This window comes from Oncorhynchus mykiss, chromosome 2 (genome assembly GCF_013265735.2).
Source record: "Oncorhynchus mykiss isolate Arlee chromosome 2, USDA_OmykA_1.1, whole genome shotgun sequence".
Taxonomy (NCBI): Eukaryota; Metazoa; Chordata; class Actinopteri; order Salmoniformes; family Salmonidae; genus Oncorhynchus; species Oncorhynchus mykiss.
The window spans coordinates 6,393,813-6,419,927 of NC_048566.1; the positions used below are offsets into that span (position 1 = coordinate 6,393,813).

Sequence of the window (26,115 nt, forward strand, 5' to 3'; positions counted from 1 at the left end):
TAGTGTTGTAATATACTGGTTACAACTGTCTTTAACTCAACACACCGTTCGTAATTACATTCATATACTGGACCTGTTTCACAACGTCAGGCCTCAGTGGAAATGTAACAGAGACTTACACCTGCATCCCATCACCCTTACACTCATCTGATTAACGATTATAAAGTCATCAGAGGTAAAGCTAGGGGGCAGAAGTGTGTGTGTGTGTGTGTGTGTGTGTGTGTGAGAAAAGGGCCTTCAGACAGTGCAACTATGGTTTTATTTATCACGCCTATTTCTGCCACACACACACACACACGTGTGTGTGGCAGAAACGGGCTTGATAAATGAAACCATAATTGCACTGTCTGAAGGCCCTTTTCTCTCTCCTCTGTAGTCGCTCCAGAAATCAGGCAGCTGCTGAACTGCAATCAAGACGGAGAGAGATTCTAGAGCCTTATTGTTGCACTGTTTCATCACTGTTCTAAAGCGGTTTGAAAACTCCAAACTAAACAATCAAGACGGAGAGAGATTCTAGAGCCTTATTGTTGCACTGTTTCATCACTGTTCTAAAGCGGTTTGAAAACTCCAAACTAAACAATCAAGACGGAGAGAGATTCTAGAGCCTTATTGTTGCACCGTTTCATCACTGTTCTAAAGCGGTTTGAAAACTCCAAACTAAACAATCAAGACGGAGAGAGATTCTAGAGCCTTATTGTTGCACTGTTTCATCACTGTTCTAAAGCGGTTTGAAAACTCCAAACTAAACAATCAAGACGGAGAGAGATTCTAGAGCCTTATTGTTGCACTGTTTCATCACTGTTCTAAAGAGGTTTGAAAACTCCAAACTAAACAATCAAGACGGAGAGAGATTCTAGAGCCTTATTGTTGCACTGTTTCATCACTGTTCTAAAGCGGTTTGAAAACTCCAAACTAAACAATCAAGACGGAGAGAGATTCTAGAGCCTTATTGTTGCACTGTTTCATCACTGTTCTAAAGAGGTTTGAAAACTCCAAACTAAACAATCAAGACGGAGAGAGATTCTAGAGCCTTATTGTTGCACCGTTTCATCACTGTTCTAAAGCGGTTTGAAAACTCCAAACTAAACAATCAAGACGGAGAGAGATTCTAGAGCCTTATTGTTGCACTGTTTCATCACTGTTCTAAAGCGGTTTGAAAACTCCAAACTAAACAATCAAGACGGAGAGAGATTCTAGAGCCTTATTGTTGCACCGTTTCATCACTGTTCTAAAGCGGTTTGAAAACTCCAAACTAAACAATCAAGACGGAGAGAGATTCTAGAGCCTTATTGTTGCACCGTTTCATCACTGTTCTAAAGCGGTTTGAAAAATCCAAACTAAACAATCAAGACGGAGAGAGATTCTAAACTAAACAAACAGCCGTGTGTTTATCCTGTCAACCGTGGATCAGCTACATGGCCGAAAGCAATGGAAAATCAGGACCAGTGCCAATAGTAAATCAGTGTGGGTGGAGACACGTTTACTGCAGGGGAACGGACAGGACGGGTTGATTTGTTGTTTGAGGTTTGTTAAAAACATTCGCTGACAAATCCTTTTTGTTCTGATTGTGAGATGACTACAACATTGGTTTATGCATTACAACAGATTGTTGCTGGAAGCTTCTTCAAATAAAAAAAAAGAGTATGTGTGTCAGAAATGGCACACCTATTCCCTATGTAGTGCACTACTTTTGACCAGGGCCTATACATACTGTAGTGCACTATAGGGAATAGAATGCCATTTGGGATGCACCCATTCATTCATTATCCATTCACAGCTGGTAATAAACTGCCATGGGTTTTGTTTAAGGCTGACATGGCTTTAGGAAGAGGCAGCTCAACCTGTATATCCACCCCGTTACATTATATTCAGACTTGAAGGGTCGGTTTCCTGGACTCCGACTAAGCCTAGTTCCTGACTAAAAAACATTTAGTTCTGTGGAGATGTTCCCATTGAGTGTGCTTTCTAGTGCAGAAATGGCCTTTTATTAGTCTGCGTCCTGGAAAGTGTCTTAAATGTCCCCTGAAAACTAACTGACCGAACAAACCCTGATAATCATCCACATCCTCTGGAAGAATTCTTAATAAGAATCCCTAAAGCCTGTTTGTGTCCCAAATGGCACCATATTCCCTATGTAATGCACTACTTTTGACCAGGGACCCATAGTGGGCTATGTTATATAGGGTGCCATTTGGGATGCAGAACACCTTTGTCAGAGAGAGCAGCTAGTGGGTTGGTTCTTGTTTCATCCTCCATTCCTCTCATCTACAGAAGCAGCTTTGACAACGCGCCTGCCTTCTCATCTTAATGAGACAGCGGCTTAGTCCCAAATGGCAGAGCTAATCAAAAAGAATTCACTATAGGGAATAGGGTGCCATTTGGAAAACAGACAAAGGAAATGTATAAAAGATAACAGACACCACTACCTCTGCCTACCACCATTTTCATGATGTCAGGGATTGGTTATAAAACAGTTATCTGCTGTAGTATATAGACGACTGTGGGTGGTTTCACATCCCGTTCATCTCTGTAACACAGAAGTAACATCTCACATAATGGGAGATTAACGTCCAATTATCATCCATTTAAAAAGCCTGTTAGATGAGTGAATTGTGAGTGGGGGATGGTAATATCAGGACAAGAGAGAGGAGAGAAGGAGAGGGGAGCAGAGAGATGAGGACAGGAACGAGGAGAGAGATACCTTGTAACGAGAGGAGACGAGAGAGATACCTTGTAAAGAGAGGAGAGGAGAGAGATACCTTCTAAAGAGAGGAGAGGAGAGAGATACCTTCTAAAGAGAAGAGAGGAGAGAGATACCTTCTAAAGAGAGGAGAGGAGAGAGATACCTTGTAAAGAGAGGAGAGAAGAGAAGAGAAGAGAAGAGAAGAGAAGAGAAGAGAAGAGAAGAGAAGAGAGGAGAGGAGAGGAGAGGAGAGGAGAGGAGAGGAGAGGAGAGGAGAGGAGAAGAGAAGAGAAGAGAAGAGAAGAGAAGAGAAGAGAAGAGAAGAGAAGAGAAGAGAAGAGAAGAGAAGAGAAGAGAAGAGAAGAGAAGAGAAGAGAAGAGAAGAGAAGAGAGATACCTTCTAAAGAGAGGAGAGGAGAGAGATACCTTCTAAAGAGAGGAGAGGAGAGAGATACCTTCTAAAGAGAGGAGAGGAGAGAGATACCTTCTAAAGAGAGAAGAGGAGAGGAGAGAGATACCTTCTAAAGAGAGGAGAAGAGAGAGATACCTTCTAAAGAGAGGAGAGGAGAGAGATACCTTCTAAAGAGAGAAGAGGAGAGGAGAGAGATACCTTCTAAAGAGAGGAGAAGAGAGAGATACCTTCTAAAGAGAGGAGAGGAGAGAGATACCTTCTAAAGAGAGGAGAGGAGAGAGATAGCTTCTAAAGAGAGGAGAGGAGAGACATACCTTCTAAAGAGAGGAGATGAGAGAGATACCTTCTAAAGAGAAGAGAGGAGAGAGATACCTTCTAAAGAGAGGAGAGGAGAGAGATACCTTGTAAAGAGAGGAGAGAAGAGAAGAGAAGAGAAGAGAGGAGAAGAGAAGAGAAGAGAAGAGAAGAGAAGAGAAGAGAGGAGAGGAGAGGAGAGGAGAGGAGAGGAGAGGAGAGGAGAGGAGAGGAGAGGAGAGGAGAGGAGAGGAGAGGAGAGGAGAGAGATACCTTCTAAAGAGAGGAGAGGAGAGAGATACCTTCTAAAGAGAGGAGAGGAGAGAGATACCTTCTAAAGATAAGAGAGGAGAGATACCTTCTAAAGAGAGGAGAGGAGAGAGATACCTTGTAAGGAGAGGAGAGGAGAGGAGAGAGATACCTTCTAAAGAGAGAAGAGGAGAGGAGAGAGATACCTTCTAAAGAGAGGAGAAGAGAGAGATACCTTCTAAAGAGAGGAGAGGAAAGAGATACCTTCTAAAGAGAGAAGAGGAGAGGAGAGAGATACCTTCTAAAGAGAGGAGAAGAGAGAGATACCTTCTAAAGAGAGGAGAGGAGAGAGATACCTTCTAAAGAGAGGAGAGGAGAGAGATAACTTCTAAAGAGAGGAGAGGAGAGACATACCTTCTAAAGAGAGGAGATGAGAGAGATACCTTCTAAAGAGAGGAGAGGAGAGAGATACCTTCAAAAGAGAAGAGAGGAGAGAGATACCTTCTAACGAGCGGAGAGGAGAGAGATACCTGCCGTCCCTGGTTTCAGGCTGCATCACATCCGGCCGTGATTGGGAGTCCCAATAGGGCGGCGCACATTTGGCCCAGCGTCGTCCGGGTTTGGTCGGGGTCGGCCGTCATTGTCAATAAGAATTTGTTCTTGACTGACTTGCCTAGTTAAATAATAGCTAAATAGGTTTCGTTGCGTCATTACGTCATCTACCTACGTTATATAGGTATGTACCTCATCTACCTACGTTATATAGGTATGTACCTCATCTACCTACGTTATATAGGTATGCATGTCAGCTTTGACATCTGTTTTGCACATCGGCTTTAAACTAGACATCGGGCCGATACCGATGTTGTCATTTTTAGCAAATATCAGCCGATTCCGATATGCTTACCGATATATCGTGCATCTCTGCTATTAACTATGAAGTGCAATACTTTCATCCAGAACCCTATGGGCCCTGGTCAAAAGTAGTGCTCTATACAGGGAATAGGTGGGCATTAGGGAGAGAGACCATGGTAATTGGGCGCTGCAACAAGGATCAAAGAGAGTTGCCATCAATGAGCTGCTGTGCAAATGTCTGTCAACCCCCGAGAGTGATCTGAGACAGAGCCTCCCTCTGTCAGCCTGTGCGCGCGCGTGTGTGTGTGTGCGTGTATGTGTGTGTGCGGAGAATGAGAGAAAGATGTAGAGACAGCAAAGCCTCTCATCCCACCATATCCCAGCAGCCACCACTCCCCGTGTAGCTGGCCAGCTCCCTGTCTGACTACAGTCCCGTTGGTGGGTGTTAGTAGGGTCGTATCTTAATACAGTCGGGGGAAGCCATTGGTTTAACCTTTCATTTTATTTTCATATTTTACAGGTCAAATATTTAAATTCATATCAATTGATATTCCGTTCATATATTTTCATTTGGTTATTTCCCAGACTGCACCTGTGGGCTGCCACTCAGAAGACACAAGAAGGAAACATGATCATCTTTTACACTTGAAGTAATAATAACACCATTGGTGGTAACTTGGGGGGGGGGGGGGGGGGGGGGGTCTGCGGTGCACGATCAGGGTTGCAAAATTCCAGTAACGTTCCCAAATTCCTAGAAGTTTTCCAGAAATCTTGGTTGGAGGATTCAGGGTTTCCTGCTTACTAACTGTGATTTCTGAAAAAACAGGGAATTTTGGGAAATAATCAGAATTTTGCAACTCTATGTAGGACACTGAAGGACTAAGTCCTTATGGGAGATGTGAGTCTGGATGTTGGCTGGTACTGATAGATGCAGAATGGGAGATGTGAGTCTGGATGTTGGCTGGTACTGATAGATGCAGAATGGGAGATGTGAGTCTGGATGTTGGCTGGTACTGATAGATGCAGAATGGGAGATGTGAGTCTGGATGTTGGCTGGTACTGATAGATGCAGAATGGGAGATGTGAGTCTGGATGTTGGCTGGTACTGATAGCAGATGCAGAATGGGCAGTGCGTCGTAGCGGCTATGTAAACACAGGCAGACTTCAATGGTTGTTGGGAGGTAGTCAGAAGACAAAACAATGTCTTCATGATCAAGCATGCTTCAGAACTGTCAACATGTCCAACTATTAACATGTCATCAGACTGATTAATTGCAGCTAGAACGAAGGCTGTTTTCCATTGTCTTGTGTTCTGATGCCAGCTTTAGATTTTCTTCCGTCTTGGTTTTGTTTTCCTGTACGGTAATTCAGTTTAATTTGTTTGGATTGGAAGTTGAATGTCACTAGGAATTTCTGTTATGCAAGACAGAGCTTGGTTGTTGTTGAGTCTTTCTCTCTGTCTCACCCTCCCTTTCTCTTCTCTCTCTCTCTTTCTTTCTCTCACCCTCCCTCTCTCTCACACTCTCTCTCGATCTCTCTCACCATCCCTCTCTCTCACCTTCCCTCTCTCACCTTCCCTCTCTCTCACCCTCTCTCTCTCTCCCTCTCTCTCACCCTCTCGCTCACATTCTCTCTCTCTCCCCCTTCCCTCTCTCTCTCTCTCTCTCTCCCTCTCTCTCTCTCTCTCTCTCCCTCTCTCTCTCTCTCTCTCCCTCTCTCTCTCTCTCTCTCTCTCTCTCTCTCTCCCCCTTCCCTCTCTCTCTCTCTCTCTCTCTCTCTCCCTCTCACCCTCTCGCTCACATTCCCTCCCTCTCTCTCTCTCTCTCTGTCTCTCTCTCTCTCTCTCTCTCCCCCTTCCCTCTCTCTCTCTCTCTCTCTCTCTCCCCCTTCACTCTCTCTCTCTCTCTCTCTCTCTCTCTCTCTCTTTCTCTCACTCTATTCAATTAATTTCAGTTTAAGGGTTTTATTGTCATGGGAAACATATGTTTACGTTGCCAAATCAAGTGAAGTAGATAATAAAGAAAAGTGAAATAAAGAGTAAAAAAATAAACATTATAAACACAAACGTTTAAAAGGAATAGAGACCTTTCAGATGTCATTCTGGCTATGTACAGTGTTATAACGAAGTGCAATTAGTTAAAGTACAAAAAGGAAAATAAATATGGGTTGTATTTACAATGGTGTTTGTTCTTCACTGGTTGCCCTTTTCTTGTGGCAACAGGTCACAAATCTTGCTGCTGTGATGGCACACTGTGGTCCCTCTCTCTTTTTTCTGTGTGTGTGTGTGTGTGTGTGTGTGTGTGTGTGTGACATCCTTTGATTGATAGAAGAAGGATGTGTACTGCATGCTAAACATCTTAACTGTCCAGGTCCTAAATCAACATCGGACAGGTAGGATGGTTGTGGATGTTTGTAAGACACCATCATGCGATTGAAGGATGTCATGTTGAAGTTGACACCTGGAGCAGAAGGTAACATCTAATGTTGGTCATGTGACTAGAGACTTGTTTAACTCCACCAGAATAAACTAACAGCTACGCTTCAAAAGGGACGCGACTGATGCATATTTGAGGCCTATTTTCAGAATGTTACCTTGCTTCTGTTTAGAGAACAATGGGTCTTCTTATAGAAGGTTGGTTGTTGTTTGTATTTGGAGGAAACAAAGACCTTTGTGCATATCCCAGATGGCACCATAGTTCCTATGTAGATCCTGGTCAAAAGTAGTGGTCAGATTCAACTCTGGACCTCGAAGCCAGTTCCCCCGCCTTTTATCATTGCTCCCCTCTAATCAGGAACTGATTTAGACTGGGACACCGGTTGGGTGCAATTACCAGTTGGGTGATTCCCCTCTAATCAGGAACTGATTTAGACTGGGACACCGGTTGGGTGCAATTAATGATCTGGTAGAACAGATCACCAGCAGGCTTCCGAACCTCATAGGGTCAGAGTTGAATATCCTGCTATAGGGAATAGGTAGCCTGGAAACCTGATGGTGAATGTTATTGAATTCTCCATCAGGCATGAATGAGCAGTTGGATCAGGAAAGTGTCCTCTCACAACCTCTACAAGCCAAATTATATTTTCACTTCCTCTACCGGTTGTCCATGTGGTTGGTCGTTATTTGCAGGTAGCAATGTGAGACAATATATCCACAGGAAAGTATCTTTCAATCTACTTTTCAAAGGGCTGGTAGTGCGTTCAGATTTCCATCACCTGAAGCAAGCGCACAAGATGAAACTACATGCGCGCAACCCATGTACAGACTACTGCCGAGCTGGTGCACATGTTTACATGGTTCTGCGCATGCTTCAGGTCATATAAATCTGAACGCATCACCGGTGTTTTGGAAAGTTGTTTAATTATACTTTTCTGTGCATATATTGTATCACATTCCTACTGGCGAAGGACCAACTGCACGGAGTACAACCGGTAAAGTACTTTAAAATATAATTTAATTCAGCATTCTGGCTTGTAGAGGTTGTGAGAAGACACTTTCCTGATCCAAACGCTCATTGATGCCTGATGTAGAATTCAATGAAATTCAACATCGGCAATTTCCAGGAAAAATAATTCTAGTGTGCTATTGGGGACGTAGACTTTGATAATCAGTGCATGATTTGGACTGAAATAGGTACCGGTACTCAGCTCCGATGTGCCCAAGTCAAGCACTGTTGATAATGCAGATGTTGAGGATAGAGTCTGACACAAAGGCTTACATTACATTCTGACAGACATCATACTCTCTTTTTATATTAGACTCCCAAATGAATAAGAGAAAGTTAGTTATCACTATCTTTGTTTTATACTAGCAGGCTTTGATATTGAAACATTAGGAAATTGTCAAGTTAGAAGAGCTCACCGATGCTGATTCAACAGTATGGACACAAACATGGCCTAATATCTAAATATACTATCTTTTGCAGTATTTCGTTTTTTTGTGTGTTATTTCTTACATTATTAGGCCAGAATGTGTTTGGTGTTATTACATACAGCCTGGAAGAACTAGTGGATACCAGAGCAGCGGTAACTCACCAGCACTACCAGCATTACGCCTGTTCTACTGTATCTTAGTCTATGTCGCTCTGACATTTCTCACCCGCTATTTATACATTCTTAATTCCGTCCATTTACTTTAGATTTGTGTGTATTGTTGTGAAATTGTTAGATATTACTCTTAGGTATTACAGGTCTGTTAGAGCTAGAAACACAAGCATTTCGCTACACCCGCAATAACATCTGCCAAACAGGTGTACATTTTTTATTTGTTTATTTTTGTTGTTATACTGGAACAAAATCAGCAGCAAAAGTAAATACCTGTTTGAAATCAGTCCAACAGGGGACGGTATTTAGCAGACACTTTGAGGATGTACCTACAGCCATGCCTACTACTTAGATTGAGTTGAGCGCCTCCTGCTCTGCGCTACGCTACCGCCAGACGGACACACATTCTTCCATTCAGTCAGTCAGTTGGCTTGTCTGACGCTAAAGTGCAAGTCGACTATAGTCTCCCTTCTCTCGGGATTTGTTTTGAGAGAAAGAGCGTTGTTTCTGTACAGCAAAATAAAACATGTGTGTATATTGGTTATTTTGAATGCGCTTGGAGAAAGTTAAATTGGACTATTTTCTTGCAAAAACGTGGACACAATGTGACAATGTTGACCAGCAGACTGGGTTATCCATGACGGATTGGTAAAGAGCTGTTCATTAATCAAGGAAAAAGGGACGTGGAAATGGGGAAACTTCAGTCCAAACATGGTAAGATATATCTCTTATAAACATTTTTATATGAGTATTCCATACTGATTGATCATTGATGAATATTTTGTTCACATGGTAACGAATTTCTCCTTTGAATTTCCATATTGTGCTGTGATCTAAAGCGGGCAAACGTAGAGAGAACCCCGAAGGTGAGGATAACCCTCTATCATCCTTTAGAAATAACGCATTAAACCTTGTTTTAAACCTTACATTATCTTATTATCTAGACACAAGTTAATATCATTGATATTCATTATAATTCCCCCCCGATTTGTAGGAGACAGTTTTGTTGTGAACGCTTTCCTCCGAAGAGCGATGGAGGAATGTGAGATATACAGCTCCTCAGATCACAAACTGAACAACATTCAGGTAAGAAACGAAACACTTGTATTTTTAAATGTTTTCCTATGTGCTTTCTTGGATAAAATGATACAAAAGTAATAATAATTATAAGAATGTGGCTAATGATTATAATGATTTGGATACTGAAAATAATGCTAATAATAATAATAATTTGATAATAGTCTATTATAATTAAAATACATGACTCTTTAACACAGGTTGAGAAGTTTGTATATCAGATGGTCAATAGATGGTCTACAGTTGGGATCAGTTGTGATTAGACGTTCCTCTAATGCTGCCCCAGGAGGACAAATCAATTAACTCCTTCATGATTCAGACATCTATTTGGGGACTGGAGCTCCATAAAATGCAATTTATTGAAATGAAAGATTTAATGATCGAAATTAAGATTTGTAGCCAAAATCTCAAGGTTGTTTTCTAGCATTTATTTTGTATGTTTGCAAGTCATGTTTTTCCACTCCTAGAAACGTGTACAGATTTGGTAAAGCCTGGCCTAAGAGCTGGTGACTGAAGGGGAAGGTTTGCCCATACTTAATTTAGACAAGGACACAGACTGGGGTGTGGTGTCAGTCTGTCTGGCAGGTCCAGGTTGTCAGAAGGACAGTGTTGTGTCATACCTGTCCCTCTGCCTGTAGATGAAGTGCTCTCTCTACCACACACCAGCAGAACTAAACTCACTGTGATCTGCAGTCATTAAGTAAACATTCAAAGGCCTTTGCAAAGACATGTTGATGTGCATGAAGTTGCAGATTTTAGTTGTTGTTGTTTCTGTCATATCTGGCACTGGGACAGTGCTGTGGTTATTCCCCTGGCTGGGATGCATGCTGGAGAGGTAACAGACTGGCTGGGATGCATGCTGGGGAGGTAACAGACTGGCTGGGCTGTACGCTGGGGAGGTAACAGACTGGCTGGGATACACACTGGGGAGGTAACAGACTGGCTAGGCTACACACTGGGGAGGTAACAGACTGGCTGGGCTACACACTGGGGAGGTAACAGACTGGCTGGGCTGTACACTGGGGAGGTAACAGACTGGCTAGGCTACACACTGGGGAGGTAACAGACTGGCTGTGCTACACACTGGGGAGGTAACAGACTGGCTGGGCTACACACTGGGGAGGTAACAGACTGGCTAGGCTACACACTGGGGAGGTAACAGACTGGCTGTGCTACACACTGGGGAGGTAACAGACTGGCTGGGCTACACACTGGGGAGGTAACAGACTGGCTGGGCTGTACACTGGGGAGGTAACAGACTGGCTGGGCTGTACACTGGGGAGGTAACAGACTGGCTGGGCTACACACTGGGGAGGTAACAGACTGGCTGGGCTGTACACTGGGGAGGTAACAGACTGGCTGGGCTGTACACTGGGGAGGTAACAGACTGGCTGGGCTGCACACTGGGGAGGTAACAGACTGGCTGGGCTGCACACTGGGGAGGTAACAGACTGGCTGGGCTGTACACTGGGGAGGTAACAGACTGGCTGAGCTACACACTGGGGAGGTAACAGCCTGACTGGGCTGTATATATTGAAGAGGTTATAACAGCCTTGCTGGGCTGCATGTTAGACAGGTTATAACATCCTGGCTGAGCTACATATTGAAGAGGTTATAACAGCCTCGCTGGGCTGCATGCTGGGGAGGCTATAACAGCCTTAAATGGGAAATCTGCAGTTGTTACTTACAGATAAATGAATGATATGCACCCATTGATTATTGAAGATTATAACTTATAAATGCCTCATGAGCTTAGTTCAACTGTCGTACCCCTTCAGAATATAATGGATGGTCAGTCCTTGCATCCATAGCTCTGTCTATGAATTTGAGAGTGGTTAAATTTCTCCAACTCCATCCTTCAGATTTTTAGCAAAACCGTGGCGGGGAGTACACTTTGTTCTAGTTTCAACTGCTGATTGCAGCTTTAAGCCCTCCGGGGAACTTTGGCTGTGTCTTATTCTCAATGCCTTCTATTATAGTCAGCCTAGCTCCCAGCGGGCAGCCTCCTCTCTCTCTCTCTCTCCATGGCATAATATTACATCACTTCAATTAGCATGTCATGTTGAAGGGTGCGACGGGGCAAAGAGCCTTCATACCAGGGCTCAAGTCAAAAGTAGTGCACTCTATAGGGAATAGGGCCCCGGTCAAAAGTAGTGCACTATATAGGGAATGTGGCTCTGGTCTAAAGTAGTGCACTCTATAGGGAATGGGGCCCCGGTCAAAAGTAGTGCACTCTATAGGGAATAGGGCCCCGGTCAAAAGTAGTGCACTATATAGGGAATGTGGCTCTGGTCTAAAGTAGTGCACTCTATAGGGAATGGGGCTCCGGTCAAAAGTAGTGCACTCTATAGGGAATAGGGCCCCGGTCTAAAGTAGTGCACTCTATAGGGAATAGGGCCCCGGTCAAAAGTAGTGCACTACATAGGGAATGGGGCTCTGGTCTAAAGTAGTGCACTCTATAGGGAATGGGGCTCTGGTCTAAAGTAGTGCACTATATAGGGAATGGGGCTCTGGTCTAAAGTAGTGCACTATATAGGGAATGGGGCTCTTGTCAAAAGTAGTGCACTCTATAGGGAATGGGGCTCTGGTCTAAAGTAGTGCACTATATAGGGAATGGGGCTCTGGTCTAAAGTAGTGCACTATATAGGGAATGGGGCTCTGGTCTAAAGTAGTGCACTATATAGGGAATGGGGCTCTGGTCTAAAGTAGTGCACTATATAGGGAATGGGGCTCTGGTCTAAAGTAGTGCACTATATAGGGAATGGGGCTCTGGTCTAAAGTAGTGCACTATATAGGGAATGGGGCTCTGGTCTAAAGTAGTGCACTCTATAGGGAATAGTATGCCATTTGGAACGGAGCCATTCAGACAGGAGTTATGAGCAGTTGGTTCAGTCAGAGGTAGTGACGTGGGTCCCGTTAAGGTGGGTGGTTGTACGGCTGTCATGTCTGTAATACTGCAGGAGTTATGGATCAGAGGGTTATTACCGCCCACTCAGGGCAAATTAAAAGACAACTTTCCTCCACTTCACAGGAATTTCTGCTCACACTCCCCCCTAAGGGTGAAAACCACCACAGACAGACAGACGCAGACAAACACACACGCACGCACACACACACTACTGATTCAAAGGGGTTGGATTAAATGTGGAAGACACATTTCGGTTGAATGAATTCAGCTGTGCAACTGAGTAGATATCCACTTTACCCTCCCTTTCCTCATATCCCATACACACATAACATGCACACACATGCATACTGACGCCACACACACACATTCACACACAGTACTGATACTCCCTGTATATAGCCATGTTATTTTCTACTTCCTGTATATAGATAGCCATGTTATTTTCTACTTCCTGTATATAGATAGCCATGTTATTTTCTACTTCCTGTATATAGATAGCCATGTTATTTTCTACTTTCTGTATATAGATAGCCATGTTATTTTCTACTTCCTGTATATAGATAGCCATGTTATTTTCTACTTCCTGTATATAGATAGCCATGTTATTTTCTACTTCCTGTATGTAGATAGCCATGTTATTTTCTACTCCCTGTATATAGATAGCCATGTTATTTTCTACTTTCTGTATATAGATAGCCATGTTATTTTCTACTTCCTGTATATAGATAGCCATGTTATTTTCTACTTCCTGTATATAGATAGCCATGTTATTTTCTACTTTCTGTATATAGATAGCCATGTTATTTTCTACTTTCTGTATATAGATAGCCATGTTATTTTCTACTTCCTGTATATAGATAGCCATGTTATTTTCTACTTCCTGTATGTAGATAGCCATGTTATTTTCTACTTCCTGTATATAGATAGCCATGTTATTTTCTACTTCCTGTATATAGATAGCCATGTTATTTTCGACTTCCTGTATATAGATAGCCATGTTATTTTCGACTTCCTGTATATAGATAGCCATGTTATTTTCGACTTCCTGTATATAGATAGCCATGTTATTTTCGACTTCCTGTATATAGATAGCCATGTTATTTTCGACTTCCTGTATATAGATAGCCATGTTATTTTCTACTCCCTGTATATAGATAGCCATGTTATTTTCTACTTCCTGTATATAGATAGCCATGTTATTTTCTACTTCCTGTATATAGATAGCCATGTTATTTTCTACTTCCTGTATATAGATAGCCATGTTATTTTCTACTTCCTGTATATAGATAGCCATGTTATTTTCTACTCCCTGTATATAGATAGCCATGTTATTTTCTACTCCCTGTATATAGATAGCCATGTTATTTTCTACTTCCTGTATATAGATAGCCATGTTATTTTCTACTTCCTGTATATAGATAGCCATGTTATTTTCTACTTCCTGTATGTAGATAGCCATGTTATTTTACTTGTTATTTTTATTTGTTATTCACTGTCACAATATTTGATTTTATTTTTAACTCTGCATTGTTGGAAAAGAGTACAGATCTGTCGTTCTGCCCCTGAACGAGACAGGTAACACACTGTTCCTAGGCCGTCATTGAAAATAAGAATTTGTTCTTAACTGACTTGCCTAGTTAAATAAAGGAAAATAAACAAATAAAGTAAGCATTTCACTGTTAGTCTACCCCTGTTGTCTACCAAAGATATGATATGAGTGGGACCAGCCCACCTCCTAAAGCCTAAGAACATCCCAGCATAAGCTGTTTGGCGGTGTGTGTGTGTCTGTGTGTGTGTGTGTGTGTGTGAGAGTGTGAGTGTGTCTGTGTCTGTGGTCTGTCTGTGTGTGAGAGTGAGTCTGTGTCTGTGTCTGTGTGTGTTGGGATGTCAGTGTAAGTATGTGTGAGTGTGTTGGTAAAGTCCAGTGTGTGTGTGTGTGTGTGTGTGTGTTGGGGTGTCAGTGTAAGTATGTGTGAGTGTGTTGGTAAAGTCCAGTGTGTGTGTTGGGGTGTCAGTGTCAGTATGTGTGTGTGTGTTGGTAAAGTCCAGTGTGTGTGTGTGTGTGTGTGTTGGGGTGTCAGTGTCAGTATGTGTGTGTGTGTGTGTGTGTGTGTTGGGGTGTCAGTGTAAGTATGTGTGAGTGTGTTGGTAAAGTCCAGTGTGTGTGTGTGTGTGTGTTGGGGTGGCAGTGTCAGAATGTGTGTGTGTGTTGGTAAAGTCCAGTATGTGTGAGTGTGTTGGTAATGTCCAGTGTGTGTGTTGGGGTGTCAGTGTCAGTATGTGTGTGTGTGTTGGTAAAGTCCAGTGTGTGTGTGTGTGTGTGTTGGGGTGTCAGTGTCAGTATGTGTGTGTGTGTTGGTAAAGTCCAGTATGTGTGTGTGTGTTGGTAAAGTCCAGTGTGTGTGTGTGTTGGTAAAGTCCAGTGTGTGTGTGTGTGTTGGTAAAGTCCAGTATGTGTGTGTGTGTGTTGGTAAAGTCCAGTGTGTGTGTGTGTTGGTAAAGTCCAGTATGTGTGTGTGTGTTGGTAAAGTCCAGTGTGTGTGTGTGTTGGTAAAGTCCAGTGTGTGTGTGTGTTGGTAAAGTCCAGTGTGTGTGTGTGTGTTGGTAAAGTCCAGTATGTGTGTGTGTGTTGGTAAAGTCCAGTGTGTGTGTGTGTGTTGGTAAAGTCCAGTGTGTGTGTGTGTTGGTAAAGTCCAGTGTGTGTGTGTGTGTGTGTGTTGGTAAAGTCCAGTGTGTGTGTGTGTGTGTGTTGGTAAAGTCTAGTGTGTGTGTGTGTGTGTTGGTAAAGTCCAGTGTGTGTGTGTGTTGGTAAAGTCCAGTGTGTGTGTGTGTGTTGGTAAAGTCCAGTGTGTGTGCATGTAGTCAGTACAAGAGAGGGACCTAAAAATGGGTCAATACAGGTAGTCCTGGTGGTCATTTCATTAGCTCTTTAGCGGTCTTGTTTAAAAGTCTTATGGCTCGGGGGTAGAAGCTGTTCAGGATCCTGTTGGTACCGCTTGCCGTGCGGTAGCAGAGAGAACAGTCTGTGGCTCGGGGGTAGAAGCTGTTCAGGATTCTGTTGGTTCCAGTCTTGGTGTGTTGGTACCGCTTGCCGTGCGGTAGCAGAGAGAACAGTCTGTGGCTCGGGGGTAGAAGCTGTTCAGGATCCTGTTGGTTCCAGTCTTGGTGTGTTGGTACCGCTTGCCGTGCGGTAGCAGAGAGAACAGTCTTTGGCTCGGGGGTAGAAGCTGTTCAGGATCCTGTTGGTTCCAGTCTTGGTGTGTTGGTACCGCTTGCCGTGCGGTAGCAGAGAGAACAGTCTGTGGCTCGGGTGGCTGGAGTCTTTGACAATTTTCTGGGGCCTACCCCATGTAGCACCTTGCGGTCGAATGCCAAGCAGTTGCCATACCAAGTGGTGATGCAGCCAGTCAAGATCCTCTCGATGGTGCAACTGTAGAACTATTTGAGGATCTGAGGGCCAATGCCAAATCTTTTCAGCCTCCTGAGGGGGAAGAGGCGTTGTCGTGTCCTCTTCACGACTGTGTGAGTGTGTTTGGACCATGATATGTCCTTAGTGATGTGGACACCGAGGAACTTGAAGCTCTCGACTCGCTCCACTACAGCCCTGTTGATGTTAATGGAGGCGTGCTCGTGCCTCCGTTTCCTGTAGTCCACAATGAGCTCCTTTGACTTTCTGACATTGAGAGAGAGGTTGTTGTCCTGGCACCACACTACTGTAAGGTTTCTGACCTTTTAATCTCATCTAGCCAAGACTTGTTTTTCCTGTTGACTTTGAATTTGCTCTGTGTAGGGAGTGGATGAATTGTGTGGATACAGAGGGATTAAATGCCATTTGGTTACTGCGTAGGTATTGCGTAGTACGGCATAGCTTGGTTAGTCTGGACGTAGATCCACAGATCTCACACCTGCATATCAATGCTGCACTAAATTGTTTAATTTCTCAACGTTGCTTTTTTTAAAGGGGATAGAGGGCCATCTTCCAATGTCTTTTTGGTTGATATTTTTTTTGGTTGAGCCCCAACTGTCTTGAGTTACTTTATTCATAAATCTAATTTAATCTGATCAGGGCCTCAAATTCAAATGGGTTTCATAGGTCGGTGCTGTGCCTCATATACTGCACCACTGTTCCATAGAACAAGGAAGTAACTAACTAACTTCCTGTTTACATTAATGACAGCATTAGACAGGAGTCGTACTCTGCATCCCCTTTGAAATGTATATTTGATGAAATAAGAATATGATCTCACCTGGGGTTCCCCTTTATATGGTGTTATTGTACTTCAAATACCCAACCTTTCTCTAGACTCTGTAGGATTAATACCCAACCTTTCACTAGACTCTGTAGGATTAATACCCAACCTTTCACTAGACTGTAGGATTAATACCCAACCTTTCACTAGACTCTGTAGGATTAATACCCAACCTTTCACTAGACTGTAGTATTAATACCCAACCTTTCACTAGACTGTAGGATTAATACCCAACCTTTCTCTAGACTCTGTAGGATTAATACCCAACCTTTCACTAGACTGTAGGATTAATACCCAACCTTTCACTAGACTGTAGGATTAATACCCAACCTTTCACTAGACTCTGTAGGATTAATACCCAACCTTTCTCTAGACTGTAGGATTAATACCCAACCTTTCTCTAGACTCTGTAGTATTAATACCCAACCTTTCTCTAGGCTGTAGGATTAATACCCAACCTTTCTCTAGACTCTGTAGTATTAATACCCAACCTTTCTCTAGACTCTGTAGTATTAATACCCAACCTTTCTCTAGACTCTGTAGTATTAATACCCAACCTTTCTCTAGGCTGTAGGATTAATACCCAACCTTTCTCTAGACTCTGTAGTATTAATACCCAACCTTTCTCTAGACTCTGTAGGATTAATACCCAACCTTTCTCTAGACTCTGTAGTATTAATACCCAACCTTTCACTAGACTCTGTAGGATTAATACCCAACCTTTCTCTAGACTCTGTAGGATTAATACCCAACCTTTCACTAGACTCTAGGATTAATACCCAACCTTTCACTAGACTGTAGGATTAATACCCAACCTTTCACTAGACTCTGTAGGATTAATACCCAACCTTTCTCTAGACTGTAGGATTAATACCCAACCTTTCACTAGACTGTAGGATTAATACCCAACCTTTCTCTAGACTGTAGGATTAATACCCAACATTTCACTAGACTGTAGGATTAATACCCAACATTTCACTAGACTGTAGGATTAATACCCAACCTTTCTCTAGAGTCTATAGGATTAATACCCAACCTTTCACTAGACTATATAGGATTAATACCCAACCTTTCACTAGACTCTATAGGATTAATACCCAACCTTTCACTAGACTGTAGGATTAATACCCAACCTTTCACTAGACTCTATGGGATTGATACCCAACCTTTCACTAGACTGTAGGATTAATACCCAACCTTTCACTAGACTGTAGGATTAATACCCAACCTTTCACTAGACTCTATAGGATTAATACCCAACCTTTCACTAGACTATATAGGATTAATACCCAACCTTTCACTAGACTATATAGGATTAATACCCAACCTTTCACTAGACTCTGTAGGATTAATACCCAACCTTTCACTAGACTGTAGGATTAATACCCAACCTTTCACTAGACTGTAGGATTAATACCCAACCTTTCTCTAGACTGTAGAATTAATACCCAACCTTTCACTAGACTGTAGGATTAATACCCAACCTTTCACTAGACTGTAGGATTAATACCCAACCTTTCTCTAGACTGTAGAATTAATACCCAACCTTTCACTAGACTGTAGGATTAATACCCAACCTTTCACTAGACTCTGTAGGATTAATACCCAACCTTTCACTAGACTGTAGGATTAATACCCAACCTTTCTCTAGACTGTAGAATTAATACCCAACCTTTCACTAGACTGTAGGATTAATACCCAACCTTTCACTAGACTCTATAGGATTAATACCCAACCTTTCACTAGACTGTAGGATTAATACCCAACCTTTCACTAGACTGTAGGATTAATACCCAACCTTTCTCTAGACTCTGTAGGATTAATACCCAACCTTTCACTAGACTGTAGTATTAACACCCAACCTTTCACAAGACTCTGTAGGATTAATACCCAACCTTTCTCTAGACTCTGTAGGATTAATACCCAACCTTTCTCTAGACTCTGTAGGATTAATACCCAACCTTTCACTAGACTGTAGGATTAATACCCAACCTTTCACTAGACTGTAGGATTAATACCCAACCTTTCTCTAGACTGTAGAATTAATACCCAACCTTTCACTAGACTGTAGGATTAATACCCAACCTTTCACTAGACTGTAGGATTAATACCCAACCTTTCTCTAGACTATAGAATTAATACCCAACCTTTCACTAGACTGTAGGATTAATACCCAACCTTTCACTAGACTCTGTAGGATTAATACCCAACCTTTCACTAGACTGTAGGATTAATACCCAACCTTTCACTAGACTGTAGGATTAATACCCAACCTTTCACTAGACTGTAGGATTAATACCCAACCTTTCACTAGACTGTAGTATTAACACCCAACCTTTCACAAGACTCTGTAGGATTAATACCCAACCTTTCTCTAGACTCTGTAGGATTAATACCCAACCTTTCACTAGACTGTAGGATTAATACCCAACCTTTCACTAGACTATATAGGATTAATACCCAACCTTTCACTAGACTATATAGGATTAATACCCAACCTTTCACTAGACTCTGTAGGATTAATACCCAACCTTTCACTAGACTGTAGGATTAATACCCAACCTTTCACTAGACTGTAGGATTAATACCCAACCTTTCTCTAGACTGTAGAATTAATACCCAACCTTTCACTAGACTGTAGGATTAATACCCAACCTTTCACTAGACTGTAGGATTAATACCCAACCTTTCTCTAGACTGTAGAATTAATACCCAACCTTTCACTAGACTGTAGGATTAATACCCAACCTTTCACTAGACTCTGTAGGATTAATACCCAACCTTTCACTAGACTGTAGGATTAATACCCAACATTTCACTAGACTGTAGGATTAATACCCAACATTTCACTAGACTGTAGGATTAATACCCAACCTTTCTCTAGAGTCTATAGGATTAATACCCAACCTTTCACTAGACTATATAGGATTAATACCCAACCTTTCACTAGACTCTATAGGATTAATACCCAACCTTTCACTAGACTGTAGGATTAATACCCAACCTTTCACTAGACTCTATGGGATTGATACCCAACCTTTCACTAGACTGTAGGATTAATACCCAACCTTTCACTAGACTGTAGGATTAATACCCAACATTTCACTAGACTGTAGGATTAATACCCAACATTTCACTAGACTGTAGGATTAATACCCAACCTTTCTCTAGAGTCTATAGGATTAATACCCAACCTTTCACTAGACTATATAGGATTAATACCCAACCTTTCACTAGACTCTATAGGATTAATACCCAACCTTTCACTAGACTGTAGGATTAATACCCAACCTTTCACTAGACTCTATGGGATTGATACCCAACCTTTCACTAGACTGTAGGATTAATACCCAACCTTTCACTAGACTGTAGGATTAATACCCAACCTTTCACTAGACTCTATAGGATTAATACCCAACCTTTCACTAGACTATATAGGATTAATACCCAACCTTTCACTAGACTATATAGGATTAATACCCAACCTTTCACTAGACTCTGTAGGATTAATACCCAACCTTTCACTAGACTGTAGGATTAATACCCAACCTTTCACTAGACTGTAGGATTAATACCCAACCTTTCTCTAGACTGTAGAATTAATACCCAACCTTTCACTAGACTGTAGGATTAATACCCAACCTTTCACTAGACTGTAGGATTAATACCCAACCTTTCTCTAGACTGTAGAATTAATACCCAACCTTTCACTAGACTCTGTAGGATTAATACCCAACCTTTCTCTAGACTGTAGGATTAATACCCAACCTTTCACTAGACTGTAGGATTAATACCCAACCTTTCTCTAGACTGTAGGATTAATACCCAACATTTCACTAGACTGTAGGATTAATACCCAACATTTCACTAGACTGTAGGATTAATACCCAACCTTTCTCTAGAGTCTATAGGATTAATACCCAACCTTTCACTAGACTATATAGGATTAATACCCAACCTTTCACTAGACTCTATAGGATTAATACCCAACCTTTCACTAGACTGTAGGATTAATACCCAACCTTTCACTAGACTCTATGGGATTGATACCCAACCTTTCACTAGACTGTAGGATTAATACCCAACCTTTCACTAGACTGTAGGATTAATACCCAACCTTTCACTAGACTCTATAGGATTAATACCCAACCTTTCACTAGACTATATAGGATTAATACCCAACCTTTCACTAGACTATATAGGATTAATACCCAACCTTTCACTAGACTCTGTAGGATTAATACCCAACCTTTCACTAGACTGTAGGATTAATACCCAACCTTTCACTAGACTGTAGGATTAATACCCAACCTTTCTCTAGACTGTAGAATTAATACCCAACCTTTCACTAGACTGTAGGATTAATACCCAACCTTTCACTAGACTGTAGGATTAATACCCAACCTTTCTCTAGACTGTAGAATTAATACCCAACCTTTCACTAGACTGTAGGATTAATACCCAACCTTTCACTAGACTCTGTAGGATTAATACCCAACCTTTCACTAGACTGTAGGATTAATACCCAACCTTTCTCTAGACTGTAGAATTAATACCCAACCTTTCACTAGACTGTAGGATTAATACCCAACCTTTCACTAGACTCTATAGGATTAATACCCAACCTTTCACTAGACTGTAGGATTAATACCCAACCTTTCACTAGACTGTAGGATTAATACCCAACCTTTCTCTAGACTCTGTAGGATTAATACCCAACCTTTCACTAGACTGTAGTATTAACACCCAACCTTTCACAAGACTCTGTAGGATTAATACCCAACCTTTCTCTAGACTCTGTAGGATTAATACCCAACCTTTCTCTAGACTCTGTAGGATTAATACCCAACCTTTCACTAGACTGTAGGATTAATACCCAACCTTTCACTAGACTGTAGGATTAATACCCAACCTTTCTCTAGACTGTAGAATTAATACCCAACCTTTCACTAGACTGTAGGATTAATACCCAACCTTTCACTAGACTGTAGGATTAATACCCAACCTTTCTCTAGACTATAGAATTAATACCCAACCTTTCACTAGACTGTAGGATTAATACCCAACCTTTCACTAGACTCTGTAGGATTAATACCCAACCTTTCACTAGACTGTAGGATTAATACCCAACCTTTCACTAGACTGTAGGATTAATACCCAACCTTTCACTAGACTGTAGGATTAATACCCAACCTTTCACTAGACTGTAGTATTAACACCCAACCTTTCACAAGACTCTGTAGGATTAATACCCAACCTTTCTCTAGACTCTGTAGGATTAATACCCAACCTTTCACTAGACTGTAGGATTAATACCCAACCTTTCACTAGACTATATAGGATTAATACCCAACCTTTCACTAGACTATATAGGATTAATACCCAACCTTTCACTAGACTCTGTAGGATTAATACCCAACCTTTCACTAGACTGTAGGATTAATACCCAACCTTTCACTAGACTGTAGGATTAATACCCAACCTTTCTCTAGACTGTAGAATTAATACCCAACCTTTCACTAGACTGTAGGATTAATACCCAACCTTTCACTAGACTGTAGGATTAATACCCAACCTTTCTCTAGACTGTAGAATTAATACCCAACCTTTCACTAGACTGTAGGATTAATACCCAACCTTTCACTAGACTCTGTAGGATTAATACCCAACCTTTCACTAGACTGTAGGATTAATACCCAACATTTCACTAGACTGTAGGATTAATACCCAACATTTCACTAGACTGTAGGATTAATACCCAACCTTTCTCTAGAGTCTATAGGATTAATACCCAACCTTTCACTAGACTATATAGGATTAATACCCAACCTTTCACTAGACTCTATAGGATTAATACCCAACCTTTCACTAGACTGTAGGATTAATACCCAACCTTTCACTAGACTCTATGGGATTGATACCCAACCTTTCACTAGACTGTAGGATTAATACCCAACCTTTCACTAGACTGTAGGATTAATACCCAACCTTTCACTAGACTCTATAGGATTAATACCCAACCTTTCACTAGACTATATAGGATTAATACCCAACCTTTCACTAGACTATATAGGATTAATACCCAACCTTTCACTAGACTCTGTAGGATTAATACCCAACCTTTCACTAGACTGTAGGATTAATACCCAACCTTTCACTAGACTGTAGGATTAATACCCAACCTTTCTCTAGACTGTAGAATTAATACCCAACCTTTCACTAGACTGTAGGATTAATACCCAACCTTTCACTAGACTGTAGGATTAATACCCAACCTTTCTCTAGACTGTAGAATTAATACCCAACCTTTCACTAGACTGTAGGATTAATACCCAACCTTTCACTAGACTCTGTAGGATTAATACCCAACCTTTCACTAGACTGTAGGATTAATACCCAACCTTTCTCTAGACTGTAGAATTAATACCCAACCTTTCACTAGACTGTAGGATTAATACCCAACCTTTCACTAGACTCTATAGGATTAATACCCAACCTTTCACTAGACTGTAGGATTAATACCCAACCTTTCACTAGACTGTAGGATTAATACCCAACCTTTCTCTAGACTCTGTAGGATTAATACCCAACCTTTCACTAGACTGTAGTATTAACACCCAACCTTTCACAAGATTCTGTAGGATTAATACCCAACCTTTCTCTAGACTCTGTAGGATTAATACCCAACCTTTCTCTAGACTCTGTAGGATTAATACCCAACCTTTCACTAGACTGTAGGATTAATACCCAACCTTTCACTAGACTGTAGGATTAATACCCAACCTTTCTCTAGACTGTAGAATTAATACCCAACCTTTCACTAGACTGTAGGATTAATACCCAACCTTTCACTAGACTGTAGGATTAATACCCAACCTTTCTCTAGACTATAGAATTAATACCCAACCTTTCACTAGACTGTAGGATTAATACCCAACCTTTCACTAGACTCTGTAGGATTAATACCCAACCTTTCACTAGACTGTAGGATTAATACCCAACCTTTCACTAGACTGTAGGATTAATACCCAACCTTTCACTAGACTGTAGGATTAATACCCAACCTTTCTCTAGACTCTGTAGGATTAATACCCAACCTTTCACTAGACTGTAGGATTAATACCCAACCTTTCACTAGACTATATAGGATTAATACCCAACCTTTCACTAGACTATATAGGATTAATACCCAACCTTTCACTAGACTCTGTAGGATTAATACCCAACCTTTCACTAGACTGTAGGATTAATACCCAACCTTTCACTAGACTGTAGGATTAATACCCAACCTTTCTCTAGACTGTAGAATTAATACCCAACCTTTCACTAGACTGTAGGATTAATACCCAACCTTTCACTAGACTGTAGGATTAATACCCAACCTTTCTCTAGACTGTAGAATTAATACCCAACCTTTCACAAGACTCTGTAGGATTAATACCCAACCTTTCTCTAGACTCTGTAGGATTAATACCCAACCTTTCTCTAGACTCTGTAGGATTAATACCCAACCTTTCACTAGACTGTAGGATTAATACCCAACCTTTCACTAGACTGTAGGATTAATACCCAACCTTTCTCTAGACTGTAGAATTAATACCCAACCTTTCACTAGACTGTAGGATTAATACCCAACCTTTCACTAGACTGTAGGATTAATACCCAACCTTTCTCTAGACTATAGAATTAATACCCAACCTTTCACTAGACTGTAGGATTAATACCCAACCTTTCTCTAGACTATAGAATTAATACCCAACCTTTCACTAGACTGTAGGATTAATACCCAACCTTTCACTAGACTCTGTAGGATTAATACCCAACCTTTCACTAGACTGTAGGATTAATACCCAACCTTTCACTAGACTGTAGTATTAACACCCAACCTTTCACAAGACTCTGTAGGATTAATACCCAACCTTTCTCTAGACTCTGTAGGATTAATACCCAACCTTTCACTAGACTGTAGGATTAATACCCAACCTTTCACTAGACTGTAGGATTAATACCCAACCTTTCTCTAGACTGTAGAATGAATACCCAACCTTTCACTAGACTGTAGGATTAATACCCAACCTTTCACTAGACTCTGTAGGATTAATACCCAACCTTTCACTAGACTGTAGGATTAATACCCAACCTTTCTCTAGACTGTAGAATTAATACCCAACCTTTCACTAGACTGTAGGATTAATACCCAACCTTTCACTAGACTCTGTAGGATTAATACCCAACCTTTCACTAGACTGTAGGATTAATACCCAACCTTTTCTTAGACTCTGTAGTATTAATACCCAATCTTTCTCTAGACTCTGTAGGTTTAATACCCAACCTTTCACTAGACTGTAGGATTAATACCCAACCTTTCACTAGACTGTAGGATTAATACCCAACCTTTCACTAGACTGTAGGATTAATACCCAACCTTTCACTAGACTCTGTAGGATTAATACCCAACCTTTCACTAGACTCTGTAGGATTATTAATACCCAACCTTTCACTAGACTCTGTAGGATTAATACCCAACCTTTCACTAGACTCTGTAGGATTAATACCCAACCTTTCACTAGACTCTGTAGGATTAATACCCAACCTTTCACTAGACTGTAGGATTAATACCCAACCTTTCACTAGACTGTAGGATTAATACCCAACCTTTCTCTAGGCTGTAGTATTAATACCCAACCTTTCACTAGACTGTAGGATTAATACCCAACCTTTCTCTAGGCTGTAGGATTAATACCCAACCTTTCACTAGACTGTATGATTAATACCCAACCTTTCACTAGACTGTAGGATTAATACCCAACCTTTCTCTAGACTGTAGGATTAATACCCAACCTTTCACTAGACTCTGTAGGATTAATACCCAACCTTTCTCTAGACTCTGTAGGATTAATACCCAACCTTTCACTAGACTGTAGGATTAATACCCAACCTTTCTCTAGACTGTAGGATTAATACCCAACCTTTCACTAGACTCTGTAGGATTAATACCCAACCTTTCTCTAGACTCTGTAGGATTAATACCCAACCTTTCACTAGACTCTGTAGGATTAATACCCAACCTTTCTCTAGACTGTAGGATTAATACCCAACCTTTCACTAGACTCTGTAGGATTAATACCCAACCTTTCTCTAGACTCTATAGGATTAATACCCAACCTTTCACTAGACTGTAGGATTAATACCCAACCTTTCTCTAGACTGTAGAATTAATACCCAACCTTTCACTAGACTGTAGGATTAATACCCAACCTTTCACTAGACTGTAGGATTAATACCCAACCTTTCTCTAGACTGTAGAATTAATACCCAACCTTTCACAAGACTCTGTAGGATTAAT

General features: G+C 41.4%; 1 protein-coding gene across 1 annotated transcript in view; it reads left to right on the top strand.

Annotated features, from left to right (window-relative positions):
• Positions 1-8,863: 8,863 nt before the first annotated feature.
• nkd2b (NKD inhibitor of WNT signaling pathway 2b) overlaps positions 8,864-26,115 on the top strand; it is a 97,023-nt gene continuing 79,771 nt past the window's right edge. The window contains exons 1-3 of the mRNA XM_036936297.1: positions 8,864-9,248; positions 9,374-9,400; positions 9,529-9,620. Coding sequence (XP_036792192.1) covers positions 9,224-9,248; positions 9,374-9,400; positions 9,529-9,620 — 144 coding nt within the window. The 5' untranslated portion in view covers positions 8,864-9,223. The remainder of the gene's footprint in view (positions 9,249-9,373; positions 9,401-9,528; positions 9,621-26,115) is intronic.